Source organism: Chionomys nivalis, chromosome 17 (assembly GCF_950005125.1).
Source record: "Chionomys nivalis chromosome 17, mChiNiv1.1, whole genome shotgun sequence".
Lineage (NCBI taxonomy): Eukaryota > Metazoa > Chordata > Mammalia > Rodentia > Cricetidae > Chionomys > Chionomys nivalis.
Window position 1 is genome coordinate 31,289,368 of NC_080102.1, and position 16,483 is coordinate 31,305,850.

Genomic DNA, 16,483 nt, shown 5'->3' on the forward strand with positions numbered 1-16,483 from the left:
ACCAGTTTCCTTCTTCGGCCTTGTGCTCCTGACAGGTAGGTGAGACAGGACAGGACAGAGCCATTTTCTCAAGCTGTGTCACTCGCTACGCACTGTGGATGAGCAAGCTCTCTTTACTACCGCTTTCAAGGTAAACCTGGGTTATCATACAGAAAAGCACAGAAGCGAGGGAATTTTTGATTAATTCTATCTTGTAAAGTAAGGAAAGGGACAAAAAGGTGATGATCAAAGCTGGAGGTATGGAACTGGCTGGTATTTTCCCTCAGGGGTGTGCAGGACTTTGTGAAGAGTTCTGTTGGCTATAATTGCTGTCACAGAAATGGAAGCCTAGGGGGTGATTCTAGGCAGTGAGATAGAACCAACTCTATTGTGCATATTAACACAATTGCCGCTTTGCACAGTTCGTTAATTACCTTTCTAGAATACTGGCAGTTATAAAGAAAACCAAACCTCACACAGCAACTAGAAATGGTTCTTTGTGTGCTGGAGATGGAACCCGGTCCACATGTCAGGCATGTGCTTTACCACTGAAAAACACATCCCCAGGTAGGAAAGCCTTCCTCCCCCAAATTTTCAGCACAATTGTGAATATTCTTTCCTAGTACCACACCTCAAATCACTAACCAAATGTTTCTTAAAACTAAGGGCCAGCGTGAAATCTCATCAGTAATCTGCTACATTAAAATCTGTAACTCTGGCCTGTGTTTTTTGAGATAGGGTCTTGATATATAGTCCAAACTGTCCTCAAATATGATTATCTTCTACATTAGCCCTAGGATGTGGAATGACAGGCATGAACCACCTCACCTTGCTTCTATCTTAGATGGTCTATTCATCATGTGTGATTCAGTCATCTCTCCCAAGCCATCCAGAAAGCACTGGTTCACTAAGCTATACAATCATCTCAGTGTGACACATTATAGAAGGCAGGACATACATGCTTCTGTTGTGAAACACTGCCCTTTAAGCAAACAGTCACCTTTATCAGGGTAGCTGTGACTACTTGCATAAACTCTTTAAGATCCTACTTGTTGACATACCTTCAAACAATGGGTTGACAAGAGTCATAGACTCTTACCTGAGAAACCAGCCACTCCCTCTGCACCTTCCTGCCAGGTATATATAATTCAGCTCTAGTTGCACATGGCCTTAGAGAATATAGCATGGAAGATTAACTGAAGCTGGGAGAACTCCAAGCTGCAGCTTCCATGATGGTGAGAGACTTGGCACACGGCTGTTTTGCGGTCATCCATGCTTCTATAAGCAGCCCCTCCCCATGCTCTGCAAGATCTAATACATCACCTGGTCTAGCAAGCTGAACTTGAACACTGAAGCCCTCGCTGAACTGAACAGAAGTCTGGCTGTATCTCCCAGGAAGTTAACACAATAATTTTTTTTTTTTTTTTTTTTTTTTTTTTGGTGTTTCGAGATAGGGTTTCTCTGTAGCTTTGGAGCCTGTCCTAAAACTAGCTCTTGTAGACCAGGCTGGGATTAAACTCACTCTGCCTCCCAGGTGCTGGGATTAAAGGCGTGCGCCACCACTGCCAGCTAACACAGTAACTTTTAATAATCGCATATTAATGTTGCTGTGATACCTTCAAAACAGCCTATCAACCTGGAAATAGCATGGTCAAGGTGCTAAGTCACTCAAATTAGAATTTTTGATTGGAAATTAAAGTTTTAGGAATGATTTTCACTGAAGTGAGGGTTTTACCCCTTTGCTTTTTGAGAAAATGTCTACCAAATCCACCAATCTGAACATGTTCCTCTTCTGCATGCTAGATAGGCTTCACTCAACACTGCACCACTTCATCAGAGCCACTCTTCCATAAACTGTAAGCTTTTCTTAGTGTTGGAGCATGGTGGTGGTGGAATATGGTATACACTGGTGAAGTTTGGTGACAATGACTGATAGCCGCACTCATGCAGCTGTCAAAGCAGTAAACAGCAAATAATTCCTGGTGTGACTAGGATCCCAGCTTTGGTCTCAAAGGCCCATGAAATAGTTCCACGAGTGCATGAAGCTGTATTCCAATAAAAGTGCAATGAACTGGATTAGGGAGCATTTACTGACCTCTGTTTTAAAAAAATAAATGGGGGCAGGGGGAAAGAGAATCATGAAGAATGCCTCAGAATATGAATTTGGAAACACCACCAGTGAGAGAATTGAGTACACACAAGACGGATACTTAAAAATTTATGAGCTAGTGTTTTTACTTAAGATCTAAAAGAAGTCAAACTATCTTTACCACATGAGCCTAATTTAAAATAAATCTGCCAAAATGAAACTATTAAAAACCAACACAGTCGAGCAGTGGTGGTGCTCGGGAGACAGAGGTAGGCAGATCTCTGAGTTCGAGGCCAGCCTGGTCTGCAGAGTGAGTTCCAGGGCAGTTATAGCTATTACACAGAGAAACTCTGTCTTGAAAACAAACAAACAAAAAAGAAACAAAAACAAAAAGAAAAAAAAAAAAAACCAAACCAAACAAACCAAGAAAACCAAAACCAAAGAGATTATTAGGAAAAGTTAAAGATACCTAGGCACCGGCAGTCTGGACTCTGTGGCAGAGCTACTCTTAGCTTAGAGAAGCGCCACCTGGTGCATTTCCAACGTCTCCAAGAGGCGAGAGTACTAACACCTCCGTCCTATAAACTAAGAGAATGAGGTTTAGAATAATGCACCCTGTCGATAGAGTGTTTCTAGTCAAGCCTCAGATGAAGAGACTTGCTTGACCCCAGGCCTGAGAACTAAGTGAAAAGACTTCTCTTGCTTCCCAATATGGGACTATGCTGTAGCTGACACAGAATTAAAGCAGGAAATTGGGAGGCTAAGGCAAGAGGCAAAAACCAAAAATCCCCAAATCAAATTAAGACAAAAGAAAAGAAAAACTCACAAAGAAATGGTAAACAGCCCATGGAGAGCTGTAAGTTCTAAGATGAAGTGTTGGTGTCTTTCTGTAAGGAAAAAGCTTTGTTCTTAAATTGGAAACAACATCTGGTTCTTCAATGCCTGTTTCAAAGTACTATCCCCTCAGGTGGTGGGTTTTGCCCTCTGTGAAGAACTGGGTCCATGAAGCTCCTTGTGGACTGAGCTGAGTTCATCACCTATGCTCACACTTCATCTATGCTCACTTCCAGGGAGTGCCAGGTTCACTACTTCAAAGTTCAACATGGGATTACCATGATTTCAGACACCATGATAAAACACCTGGTGCAATACTCAGACAGTTCCTCTGTTACCAGATCCCCACTTTTCAAAAGAAATGAAGTGGTCAAACTATATTTTTAGCTAATCAAGTGTATCATATGCAGGGAACAGGTCTGAATTGGATTATTTATTCAAGTAGGTGTATGAAGAGTCTACCCCATACAAAATCAAAGGGAAGCGAGAACTTTTTCCTGTGTGCAAAGTGATAAAGGCCATCTGGGTCCCAAACCTCAACTGCTGCCCAGCCATTGTAAAATGGCAGTGGCTTTCCTCCCCAGATTAAAGGAAAGAGAAAACCTGGAGATGATAAGAGAAGGTCAGGTTCCATGTCATGCCAAGCACGGCACAGGCTTGAGAGCAAATCCAGCACACCCTCCAACACCTAGCCAGCAGCCACAACCCAGAAGCAGCACATAAAGCTTGAGCAAAACCAAAGCAAAAGCGGTACAGGTGGGTGGAAGTGTGCTTCATTGAAATAAAGCAAACCCTTAGTGCCCATGGCCTAGTCTGGTTCTTTTCCCCCTCAGACAGGGTTTCTTGTAGTTTTGGAGCCTGTCCTGGAACTAGCTCTGTACACCAGGCAGGCCTCGAACTCAGAGATCTGCCGGCCTCTGCCTCCCGAGTGCTGGGGTTAAAGGTGTGAACCACTTACCCGCCCCTAGTCTTGTGCTTGAACCCTGATATCTGTGAGGTCTGTAGTTCTCTTGCCAACAAGAGAGAGGTAAGTCCCACCAAAACTTCCAAGAAGTTTAGCAGCACCAAGAAGCACCAAGAAGAGGGAAAGGCAGTTTCACATCAAGTCTCTCATAGTCTCTGCCTTCCCCAGCTTCTACAGGGTGAACTGCACATCGAGCAATCTACAGAGAGGAGGGTGCGTACATTACAGTACCTACTCCTTCCATGACTTAGCGGCTGGTCGCACAGACAGCAGTGTCTACTCCCACAGACTGCAGTCCAAGGGGACTCAGTTCAAGGGAACTCTCAAAGCTGGGGCAGGGGTGCCAGCTACCTTGGGTGGTGCTTCGTCAGACCCTCCAGAATCCCAGGATACAGTCGCCTGTCTTCTGGACTCCATCCTCATTCGTTCTTCTTGCTGCACCTTCTCTTCCTCTAGGATTGTGCTGGAGAAACAACACACTGTGTTAAGGGGAGCAGACAGCCAATCACCCACCCCACTCATCTATGGGATACCAGTTAATCTCAGTAAAAGACAGTCACAGAGAAAAGAGCCTATATACACAAGGGAATCAGGTTTCTAACCCTACACAAAAGGATTCTAGAACAGTCATGGTATAAACTGGCAAGAGCACTTAAATAACAGCCAAAATTAAGAAAGAGAGCTGGTAAGAAAAAGACCCTGGTGAGACAAAGGCCGAGCAAGATGAACTGAATGCACACTGGGATTTATTCTGTGAAGAACAGGACCCCCAGAGTCCAAGCACCTCTGTATCAAGTAGCTACATGTCTCTGGCAGACTGCGTGAAAGCAGACTCCCACATAGCTCCGACTCACCAGCACATGGAGATCAACTTTGCAAGGGGCCAAGATCTCCCGACTAGTTCAGTACAATAGTATACTAACTTTTATATCAAGAAAACAAGGAAAACTGCAACAGTACTTACAGGTGCTTTCTAAAGCACTGCCTGTTCTAAATGCCCCCACTTACCACCACCAGACTGCACTGCGGCCTCCCTGGCAATGCGGGCGGTGTCTCAGTCCTGGCTGTGTGCCATCCTGTAAAGGCCTCAGAATGCAGCCCAGGGAGCGTGGCCAGCCCCCCTAACTCCCCACTGCCTCCTTGGGACTCGATAGGCGGCAAGTCTTTGAAATCTTCGTCTTAACTGTGGCAACAATCAGTTCTTCCCTCCATGCCTGCAACCTGGAGTCCTAATAATGAGGCTCATTCACAGATTCTGGCCCTTGGCAGCCAGATACAGTGAATAACCACCCAGAATTACTCAGGAAATAGTGACATCAGCTGCACAGACTCCTTCTAATCTGGGAATCTGCCTGACTGTTTAAAAAGACATTCCTGCCGGCTAGAGGCTGGAGCTTGCTCTTCTCAAGTCACCTCCCAAATCAGGAACAGACAGACAAAATCATTCCATAGCTGGCCTTGAGTCAGCAAGCCATCACTGCATGCTAAAGGTTTTCTCCTCAAAGGAAATGGGACTGCTCTCAAAGAAAAGATCCACTGCCTCTTTAAAAAAGTTTCAGTCATGAGGCCCATTCTTCCTCCAAGAAGACTCTGATTTCCTTTTGCATCAATTAGGAGGAACAGTGGAACAAACACATACACACCAAGTTACTTTTAAATTTAAAAAGTTCTCAGCAGCACAGGATGCACCTTAGTGGAAGAGCACTTGCCTACAAATGTACAAAGCCCTGGGTTCAATTTTAAGTACTCCCTTCTCTTTACAGGCTATCCTAGAGAGCTCTGAAACCTGAGAAACTTTTTTTTAAAGCAGATAAAACTATGACAACTGCACATCAAGTAACTTCCCCAGCAGTCAATGGCTACCTTGTCCACAAGGATCAAAATACAGTTAATGTTTGAAGTATAAAAGGGCAATCATGTCTTGGCAAATTCATCCATATTCCTATCTCTAAGCCTGCAGTTAATTTTCTAAGGCCTGCTACATAGCCTTTGACATGTTCCTTTAAATGCATTGCCACACGCAGAACATGTGTGACCTCAGCAAGAGCTAGTATGGCTTCGCTGGGCTTCATGAGCTCCCCAGGGGGAATATAGGCAGCTCAACTTAAGTTTCCCAGATCACAGCCTCCGCAAGGCTAAGGGAGGGTGTGTGTAAGGATGAGTGGAGACCTGTGGACCTGTGTAGAGTAGGTCCTTGTCTGGGAAAGGGAGCCCTAACCTGGGCTCACAGCCGATTAGAGACCATTTTCTTGGAGGTGGTCAACGGGATGGAGGCCCAGTTTGAAACCAGAGAGGAGCACATTCTGGTAAGATCTCCAGTCTTGCTCTCTTTCATCAACACCAGATAACAGATCCTGATACGTTATAGCTTAAAAAACCAAAAAGCCCAACAAAATCAAGATAAAAAATTTAACAAAAAAATTTTAAAGTCCTTTCTTCTACTTCTTTTTTTTCTCCCTAAGACAGGGTTTCTCTGTGTTGCTTTGGAGCTAGCCCTGGAACTAGCTCTTGTAGACCAGGCAGGCCTTGAACTCACAGAGATCCGCCGGCCTCTGCCTCCCAAGTGCTGGGGTTAAAGGTGTATACTACCACTGTCCAGCTCTTCTACTTCTTGAACCAAACTAAAATACAGGCAGACAACAAGAAGGCTAAGTGGGACCTTTCTTCCAAGCAATGGAAAGTTAGCCCATGGCCTTCTATTTTACATGCTTTATGAAATAGGTTACCTGGTCTACTGTCTACCCACCTGCTGAGACCTCAAATCCCACGAGGCCAGCTCTTCAGTTTATAGTTACTGCCCCCTTTCTCTGAACACCTTGAATGTACTGCCTAAATCTTCCTTTCAGTGTTTAATCATACAGTGGAAGCTTTCTGTGTTAATCCATCAAGGGTTAAACCCTTCTGGGCAACTAAAGAGTATCTGCACACTAGTGAGGCTCCAAAGTGCGATCAACCACGTCAGACTTTTGTCTCCAAGAGTGCAAAGATAGCTGAGAAGCTATTTATTCCATCTTAACATTCACTCTCATACCAGAAATAGCATTTCAAATGCTCCTGAGAATCCATAACTTGTTGTTCAGAGAAGTCAGGAATATAAATAAACCCTAAAGAACTGTTTGACGTTGGGTGGTTAGCCCACAGATGGGGCCCCTACAGAGTTACTTTCTGCAGCTGCTAAGAGTCAAGACAGCAAAGGAGGACGTGTAAAGTCATGGAGGTCAAACTGCAGCATATTTTCCCAAACTCACAATATTTTGAATAGTAATACATTCCACTGAGAAGCTTTTAGCTGCCTAATGTACATGGGCAATGAGCCATGATTCTCCTGGATAGAGGTTTACAAGTTGTTAATTTGCAAATGGATGGAACAAGAAAAGCTGAGACTTGTCACTTAGAAAAGCTGATGATTTCTTTCTTGTTTTTAGCCAAAGTTTCCCTTGGGAGGTTTCTTTGTCTGCTCTGAGACTCAGCTCTAGAAATATAATCTGCAACTGTGACTACCCCATTTTCATTTACTGAGGCTGTATCAGATTCAGTCAAAATGGCAAAAAATGTGATTGAAGAGCATGGTCCTTCAGAAAAGGCAATAAATGGTCCAACTAGCGCTTCTGGTGATGAAATTCCTAAACTACCGCGTACTCCAGGAGAAGAAAAGACTAAGAACTTAAAAGAAGAAAGCACTCAAGAAGCAGCAGTCCTGAATGGTGTTTCATAACTGAAGGAAGTTCCTAGTTTACAGTTCTTTTACATTACAGTTACAATAGTGCTTGTACAAGCTTGCCAAAGATAGAATTCAGATCGCCAGTCTTACATCACACTTTCAGTTCCTCCATTTGGAATTCAGAAAGGGGGAGGGATCCTGAAGAAATCATATGTTAAACATACTTTGACACCTACTGTGTTAAAAATATATCATCAGATGTGCCTTGAGAATAGTATATGTAACATTAAAAAAAGTTGCTGGCAAAAAAAAAAAAAAAAAAAAAAGAAAAGCTGATGATTATGCCTGTTTATTTGTGGGCCACAGATAGGAAAAGAGGAAAGGGGAAAGGAGAATTTTATTTAATATTAAATTTAATTCTTGTTTTCCTCGCTTGAGAAGAGAAAAGTCCAAAGCAGCCAACTCCCTGTCAAGGCCACAGAGACTATAAGAATTGTTCTGACTTTCTTTGGCTTCACAACCCCACTGGCAGGCAAGCACAGCAATCTTAATTTCACCTTCTGGAGCAATCAAATGGACGGAGAACAATGAAGTGGTCTGCTAGGCTCTTGTTTCCAGGACAAAAAGCCAAGAAGTCTCTAGCCAAGGATGTTTCACAAATGGTGAAGGCCACTCAGTCTTGGTGGCTGGGGTACAAATTCCTTGGTTGTCTCAAAGAAAAAAGGCAACAGTGGGGAGCTATTCTCCCTAGCAAGCTGTTCCATCATGCACAATCAAGAGCATCATGATGAGGAAACACAAGACTGAAAGACAAAAACATACAAATAAATCCAAATTGTTTCTATTCTCCTCCTGCCTTAAAGCCACTAAAAAAGAAGGAACATTTACACCTCCTGTTCACTCTTTTGTGATGCTGGAGATAGAACCCGAAGCCTTGCATGTGCCATCCTTGGCCCCACTTCATCTCTGTAGTATCTATCCGATGGGTTGTTATGGATTACTGTGGTACAAACTCTTCTCTTTGAAATTATAAAACATTTATTTTTAAAGATAGGAAACACTTTGCTTTATTTAATATGGGGAAAAAGTGTATTTTTTTTTTTTTTTAAAAAAGGATTGAACTCTAATCATCAAAACAAAGGGTTGGGATCACAACATTTGCTTTGGATACAAACTCAGTCTGGGTCTGTAGCTATTTAAGTGGGTCTGAAAATACCCAGAGAGAGAGCAGCAGTAAATCCATCGGGAAAGGTTAGAGAGAAGGGCTTGCTCTGGCAAGTTCACAGGAACAGCAGTTCTGAAACATAATCTCGTACAGTTACTAAACACTGCCTCACCACAAAGGAATGGAGTTGACCTTTCCACAAACCGGGGGTGTCCTTGCAGGAAACAAGTCTACAGTTTGAGCTGGGCTTATGAGAGCAGACACACTGCTCCAGCAGTGCTGGCACCTGGTAACTGACTCTTCTCAGATGATGTAACTTAAACAATGAGAAACGGGGTCTGCTGTTCGCTTGCTGTATTAACCACCTCAATTTTTTTCTAATTAAAATTCTTTTATTTTATTATTTTTTGTGCATGGGCATGTTGTCTGCATGTATGCCTGTTTACCATGTGTATGCCTGTGGAGGCTAGAAGGGGATGTCAGGTTAATTCGAATTAGAGTTACAGATGGTTGTGTGGATGCTGAGAATTGAACATGGGTCTTCTTAAAGAGCAGACAGTGCTCTCAGCTGCTGAGCTATCTCTCTATAGCACTATTATTATTATTATTATTATTATTTTAAAAAGCTCTTCTAATAACATCTTATATGGCACAGTATCTTTCTGGTTTCAAGTGTGTCTGAAAGTTTTTCTTGGACCCAGATTATTACACTGGAACTCTGAATAGAAGAAACAACTGTGTGGTGGCTCAGAACAGACAGCAGCGGCAAGGGGCTGACCTTAGTAGCTGAGTAGACCCAGTTTTTCATGGCAGATAGCTAAAAGGTGGATCTGCGCCCTCTGGGCTTGAAGAACCAGAGTGCTGAATCTGGAACAGCTGATTGAAAATGAAGGAGGAATCTCAGAAAGAAGGAAGTTGGAAAGTCATGCTCGGTTGCTGAGCAGACATTTTGGCAATATCTCTGACAGAGCCTAGAGCTAGCCATAAACACAGGAACTCCAAGCAGCCCAGGACGCCGAAAGAGCAAGAAAACTGACCTGTGATACTCTCATTCACAGAGAGAGTTGGTAATACTTTCTAACACATTCTAAATATCCATAAGAGGAATGTAACTGAATCTAGAATTTCCACAGCCTGTTAGTCATAATTTCCAGGATGTAATTAATCTAGAATAAACATGAAAATGTCACACACACACACACACACACACACACACACACACACACACCCCTTTTGGGCACATATGTGTATATGTAGTATATGTGTGTACTCAAACACATGCAAAGGCCAGAGATTGATAGTGAGTATCTTCCTCGGTGACTCCCTACTCTATAGTATGGCAGAGTCTCTTGCTGGTTCAGCTAGTCATCTTATTTGTTCTGGGGAGTCTTGTCTCCCTCTTGTATACCGGGAGAACAAGTAGGCACTGAACCCACCAATACTTATTTGATTGTGTCTGGGGCTCTAAACTCTGGCACTCACACCGCAAGTACCATCTCTCCATCCCTGTGACCCTGGAGGACCAAATAAAAACCTTCAAAAAATTGAAGGAAGTAGACTCTAAAGAATTCTGAGGCAGGATCCTAAGTGCTGGGATTAAAGGCATGTGCCACCACCACCTGGCCCTAATTAGTCTTATCAATAAAAACCTCGAGTCAGATATCAAGGGTAAAAGCTGAAAGATTAGAAAAGGAAAGCAGCAGCTACAGTCACTTCTTACCTCTACAAATTCTCAGACCGAATGGGGAGGGGGGGCTAAGATCACGTCTCTACCCGCCTTATATTCCTATCTCTACCTCCCTAGTGTTGAGATTAAAGGTATAAGCTTCCCAAGTGCTGGAATCAAAGGTATGAGCCACCAGAACCAGGCTCCAACAGCATAGGGTAGCCTTGAACTCCTGTTCTTCCTGCTTCCTGGTCTGAAAAGATAGTACTTTAGCACCTGCTAACCACGTGATATCAAGGTAGTAGGACAGCTTACACCAATGGCCTCTGATGGACTCCTAGTTGTAGCCTATGCTCAGGTCAAGTGCCTAACTGCAGTATTTTGTTTATTTTTTGGAGGGGAAAAGGAGTTGAGACAGGGTTTCTCTTGTACAGTTCTGGCATTGTCCTGGAACTCACTCTGTAGACCAGGCTGGCCTCGAACTCAGAGATCAGCCTGCCTCTGCCCGAGTGCAGGGATTAAAGTGGTGCACCACCACCGTCTAAACTAATTACAGTTTTAATCTTTTGGTTTACAAACCATCTGGGACAATGCTTACTCCCTCAGCAAGGGCAGCAATAATGGTTTATGGCACAATGCTAAGGTTAACAAAAGTGGTCAATAACCATCACTTTTTGACATGACTATGAAATTCACTGCAGAGGCCAAACCCTTGATATCAATACATACGCTCTTTTTGAAGTGCTCAGTGACAGGCAGCAGCTCAGAATACACGCTTCCTTACTTAGCGGGTACTTGCTCTTTACAACACAGAATTTCTGGTAAATTGCTCTACATGCCACTTACATCTTCTTACTTTGTGTGAACAGGGATTGCTTAGAAATATGTGACAGTTTCCAAAGGTTAAAAACCAGAACAAAACCTAAAAGAAGAACTACTGCCACCACAACTCAAGTTCTGCTCACTGCTGGGAGCAGTGAAGGTGGCATGTTCATTTTGAAAACTGTCGATGTCAACCTGTGTGGAGCACATGTACAGCCCCAAGCTTGAGAGCATACACAACTGACAGCATAGCCTCCTGCTCAAACACTGCTGTATTCATGAGTTACTAGTCTTTCAGCCCCAAACTGAAAAGTACCCCAACTTCCAGTGCTGTGGAAGCACATTCTACTCCTTCAGCCAATAGCTTTTAAGATACCAGCCCACTTGGGCGTGGTCTCTTATAGTTTAAAAAGCAGCAGAACCCTGCGGTTGCTCTCTTGCTTCCGGCTCCCATTTAGGCTGATAGACTCTGTTCCTGTTTGTGCTCAGAGGATTGTTGTTTAGGATGGTGATCTGTAAGTTTTCCCCTTAAATAAATAACCCTTTTATTATCCATTCTTCTGAACTGGTGTGGGATTCTTTTATTCCACCAGTTCCACCATCAACAAGATGGTCAAATTAAAAATGGTGCATTCACCATTCAAAAACAGGATTCTATATATCAGTGACAATGGCATGGGGTGAAGGGACAGGATTATGGAATACCACAGATGACCACACAACTAAGCTTGAAGTAAAAAACCTTAAACCTTATGTGCCTATTGATACCCTGAACACAAATGAAGGTTAAAGCAGGCAGAAGCAGTCACTGCTAGAAGAGTAGCGAGGTGGCACTCTGGACTACGAATCTTTGGACCCTGGTTCCCAGTCATATTCAACTTGTGAAAATTTACCGAACTGATCATTGTTCAACTCTGTGCTGGTGTGTTTATAGAAGCTATGGTACAAAGCTAGACTGATAGTTTTGCTTGTCTACTGCCCTCATTGTCTAGAAAGGACTCGAGGAACTGACTGAGCCAAGCACACTCACAGATGCTCTTTATTATGTGGCACAGACACTTCATTCCAAGATGTCATTGCTAGAAAATGCCCATTTTGAGCAGAAGCTCCAAAAGCTATTTATTATGGTTCCTTGGCACAAAAAAAGATTTTCCAATACGAATGTTTAATGCATACTGTATCTGCCAGTCACAAAAACAACAACAACCACAAAATGCTGGGGGTTTATGAGAAATTTTACTGAACATGTTAAAATATTGCCATTGAGGAACTGTTCATACCTTATAGAAATGCCAACAGCTAATCTCATTCTGCATCCCCATGGGTTCACACCATGATCATGGAAAAGGACTCAAAGAAGATAGCTTCCTTGGATCTCAGATACCCGTTCAAAAAAATCTGGCCCAGAAACCTTGCTAAGCATTGGCTGACAAGCACCTGCAGGTGCCCTTCTTAGCTCTCACAGTCACAGGGAATGCACAGGTCAGTTATGAACAATTCACTGATGAATCTGCTCAAAGAGTTGCTTGAAAGTAGTTGAGGGGCTATATTTGGGAAGCATTTGACTTCTCAGTGTGGTAATGGGCTACCTGCTTCTTTAATAAAGCTTTGTAATAAAAATGAAACAAACCTCAACAGCAGAACTCATTTAATTATTGTGACACATTGCTCATAAAAACCTAAGCAATATACTGTATTATAAAGTACATACTATAAACGTTTTATGTTAGTCATAGTACAAATGTTCCAAAGGTGAAGTCCAACTCTATTGCAGATGTGCTCACTGCGTACAAGATAGCCATGGCTACAGTAGAAGCACGTGTGCACTGTGCTCCTGGTGGGAGGTGAGTATGACGATCCCTGTCCTCAAGGAGCCTCAGTCTAGTAGGAAGGAGACATACTAGACTGTGAGCTCCTCGAGGGCAGGAAAGCGCTCCGTCATCTGTGCCCCATGCCCAGCATCTGAGCAGTGCAGGTGCAGCTGGCTGGAGCAGGGCTAATCCAAGAGCTATGAGGACTTGAAGAACAGAAGGGCCAGGGCCAGAAGACAAGACAAAACAGAGGGCTCTGTAGGTAGAGAAGGCATTTTATATATATGGAGAATATGGCTTGAGTGTGAGGAAGGGGGTCAAGATATTCTCAGGCCCTAAATGTATCCTTCCCGCTTTTGCCTGGACACAAAAGGTCACAAGAAGCCAGTAGAAGTTGCTTGAGCAGCAGCATCACTTTTCTAGAAAGTCATACTAAACCAGTTAGTGCAAGATAGACAAAAAGGAGCCGAGGGTATGAAAGAAGCTGACTTAGAGAACGTACAGCTCTGCTTCTTGGAAAGTATGATGTCCTGTAGGCAACTTACAGAGGAAATTTGAGACTTGTGAGAAGGCAAGTCAAAAGTTATAGATGGTGGGGGAGGCAGTGCCCATGAGTGGGCCAGACAGTGGGGAATAATATAGACAGCACTTAGGAGGTGGGGCAGGGAACTGGCCAGTCTAAGTACAGGAGGTGGAATATCATATCTGTATGGAAAGGAGATAGTAGGTAGTAAGGAGGCAGGAACATCAGGCTGGTAGTCAGCAAAGAAGTGGGTACAGAGAAGGCAATGGATACACGACCAAAAAGAGGGAGATTTCAAGGCCAGGATCTGTCAATATCGAAGAGGAGTTAAAAAGCAACCAGCCAAAGTGCTGAGCAAAGCAGCTATAATAGTGAACAAAGACAATGAAACAGTTACTCAGGGTTTAGGTGGAAGGAAACTCAGAAAGGCAATAAAGACCTATTGCAGGGTGAATAACCATACCCAGGGCTATATGCACTGAGGGGACCAAGACAGAGGTGGTCTTGTGGAATGAAGCGTCACTGCACTAAATAAGTATAGCTGCCACTATCTATTCAGTACAACTATTGAGCTTTCTAGGCTGAGGACACAAATGTGCTTAGCAAACATTGCTCACATACAAACTGCCTCCTTCTCCTATGATACCTGACCTCTTTGACATACTCCCACAAGTAATCTCCCTCAACGACTGAACCCCTAAAGGCCTACAGGAGAGGTAGAGAAGGTGTTTAGATGAGCATTCTGGCCTGTTACAGTTGGAGATGCTTTTGGAAAAAAATACAAGTAAACAACTCAAATTCAGGGAAATCCTCTAAACGTGGGAGAAGGTTACAGCACATACTGAGCCAAAGCACTATTTGTGTGATCAAGTTGCACATGCCTGCAAATTATATGAAACCACAATCTTATCAAAGTTCTAGCTCCATCCAAACAGCCTTAACAAACTTCTTATTCAGGTACTCGGTGTCCTAACCCCAGCATAGAGACACAGAAATGAGTAGGACATAGTGACAACTATCAGGTGAGTCATGCTAGGGACACAGACAAGCCATCAGGTAGTCTGTAGATGCTTCTCTCAGCACAAATCTACTTTTTGTGTGAGCTTCTCAGGGACTGGTAACTTCTAGAGACCTGGTGCCTACCAGTGCTTGGCACAAAATTCCCAAACAAATAATAGATGTTTTAAATACAACAGCAGAAGTTCTCAAAGGTGCCAAAGTAAGGGTTCTCTCTTTGGGTGATGGGGTTGATGAGGGAGGTTTATTGGGTAAGGGAACATCTCAGCTAGATTCCGAAGACTCACCAGGAACAACTCATCAACTAGCAAAGAGAGATGAAGAATATAGCATGTGAAAAGGTCACGAGCCACAGCAGGAGAATTATCAGTCAGGTGCAGTTGGTGCACAAAGTGCCAGCAAGGGGTTATATGAGACTGGAGATACAAGCTGGGTCAAAATAATGACAGGCCTGAAAGCCCTAAGTCAGAAGCTAGGGGAAAGAAGTGAATCATAATCAGAGCTTTAGTAAGAACTAAAGATCTAATTCACAAATAGCTCTAACAAGACATACAAATCAAAATTCAAAGTATCTGTGTCCAGAAGAAGCAGTTCCACCTTAGATAAGCTGACAACCATCTCAGAGTTATGAATGCAGAGGAGGAGAAGCAGAAAACCTGCCCCCGCCCCAGGCCCTCGATGCCCCACTCCTACCTGAGCTGAGCTTTAAGTTCAGTAAACCTGGGTCGCCTGCTGGGGTCATAGGCCCAGCATTTCGTCATAAGGCTGTAGAGGGTGGGAGGACAATTTGGAGGCATTGGTAATCGTTCCCCATTTTCAATTCGACCGATCACATCATTATTCTTCACTCCTTGAAAAGGCTTCACGCCATGCATCAGTATCTCCCACATACACACACCTGCGGAGTGGGAATGAAAACAGTGCAGTGAGCTCAGCACCCAAAGAGAAAGGCCCAGGCTACAGGGACCAGATAGGCAGCTGGCAGATTTGGGCAACTCGCCTAAAAGATGGTGGCATCCAATCAGTGCCCAAACACAGGAAGATAGCAACAGCTAGTTCATATGGCATGAAGAACAACATAAGAGTCAGAACTTTCTCAGTGGCTTATTTCTGAAAACTCTGAATTAGCAAGTAGTCCACCAGCTAATGTAATGTTTCCAGCTTTACCAGTGCAAAACAAAACAAAAATCAAATCCCTAGTGATTTTTAGTTGCCCCACTACCAACTTAGGACCGTGTTAATTTGTTAAAGTCTTGAGCTCAAGAAACTTAGATTCCTGACCAAGGTGCAAATGGGCATTATCATCTTGTTTAGATAACATTATCTTATCTAAAGACTAACCCAGGCCGCACACAAGAGCTAGTTCCGGGACAGGCTCCAAAGCTACACTACAGAGAAACCCTGTCTCGAAAAACAAAAACAAAAGACTATGACTGGACCTCAGAAGGTGCACCCACTCTCTCTAATCCTGGGAATCAAGGATCTGTTCATCATCTTCTTATTCACCAAAGAATTTATCTTCCAAACAAATGAAAAACCTAACATCACTGACACTACAGTGGTGACATGAGATAGCGAAACAATACAGGGGAATGATGTGCAGGTTTTTTCTCAGCATTCCACCAATGCCAGTCTGTATTCTAGCCCTTCTGAGTTCTTGTACCTTCTGGATAGGCCAGTTCTAAGGAGCCTTCCCTGTGTCTCACCTAGGGAAGTTACAGTTCTTATACTTCTATTCTTAAGCATTACAAATGATGCCCTAGGAAGAAAGTATAGACTGGCAGAGTGAAGTTGGACTCTACGGAGGCAAGTGACATTATGTGTTAATTGGAACCGGATTCTGAAATTGACCCCAAATTTAGTTCACAGAACTAAAGTTCTAAAGAGTCCCTGACAAAAATAGCATGTGCTACAGAGCTGTTCCTCACTGGGAACCAGGACAGTATTATCAG

At 43.4% G+C, this 16,483-nt stretch overlaps 1 protein-coding gene across 10 annotated transcripts in view; it reads right to left on the reverse strand.

Moving 5' to 3' along the window:
• Ptk2 (protein tyrosine kinase 2) overlaps positions 1-16,483 on the reverse strand; it is a 207,465-nt gene that overhangs the window by 36,664 nt on the left and 154,318 nt on the right. For all 10 annotated transcript variants that reach the window (XM_057791700.1, XM_057791691.1, XM_057791699.1 and 7 more), the window contains 2 exons: positions 15,225-15,429; positions 4,218-4,329 (listed from right to left, as the gene is read on the reverse strand). In XM_057791700.1, coding sequence (XP_057647683.1) covers positions 4,218-4,329; positions 15,225-15,429 — 317 coding nt within the window. The remainder of the gene's footprint in view (positions 1-4,217; positions 4,330-15,224; positions 15,430-16,483) is intronic.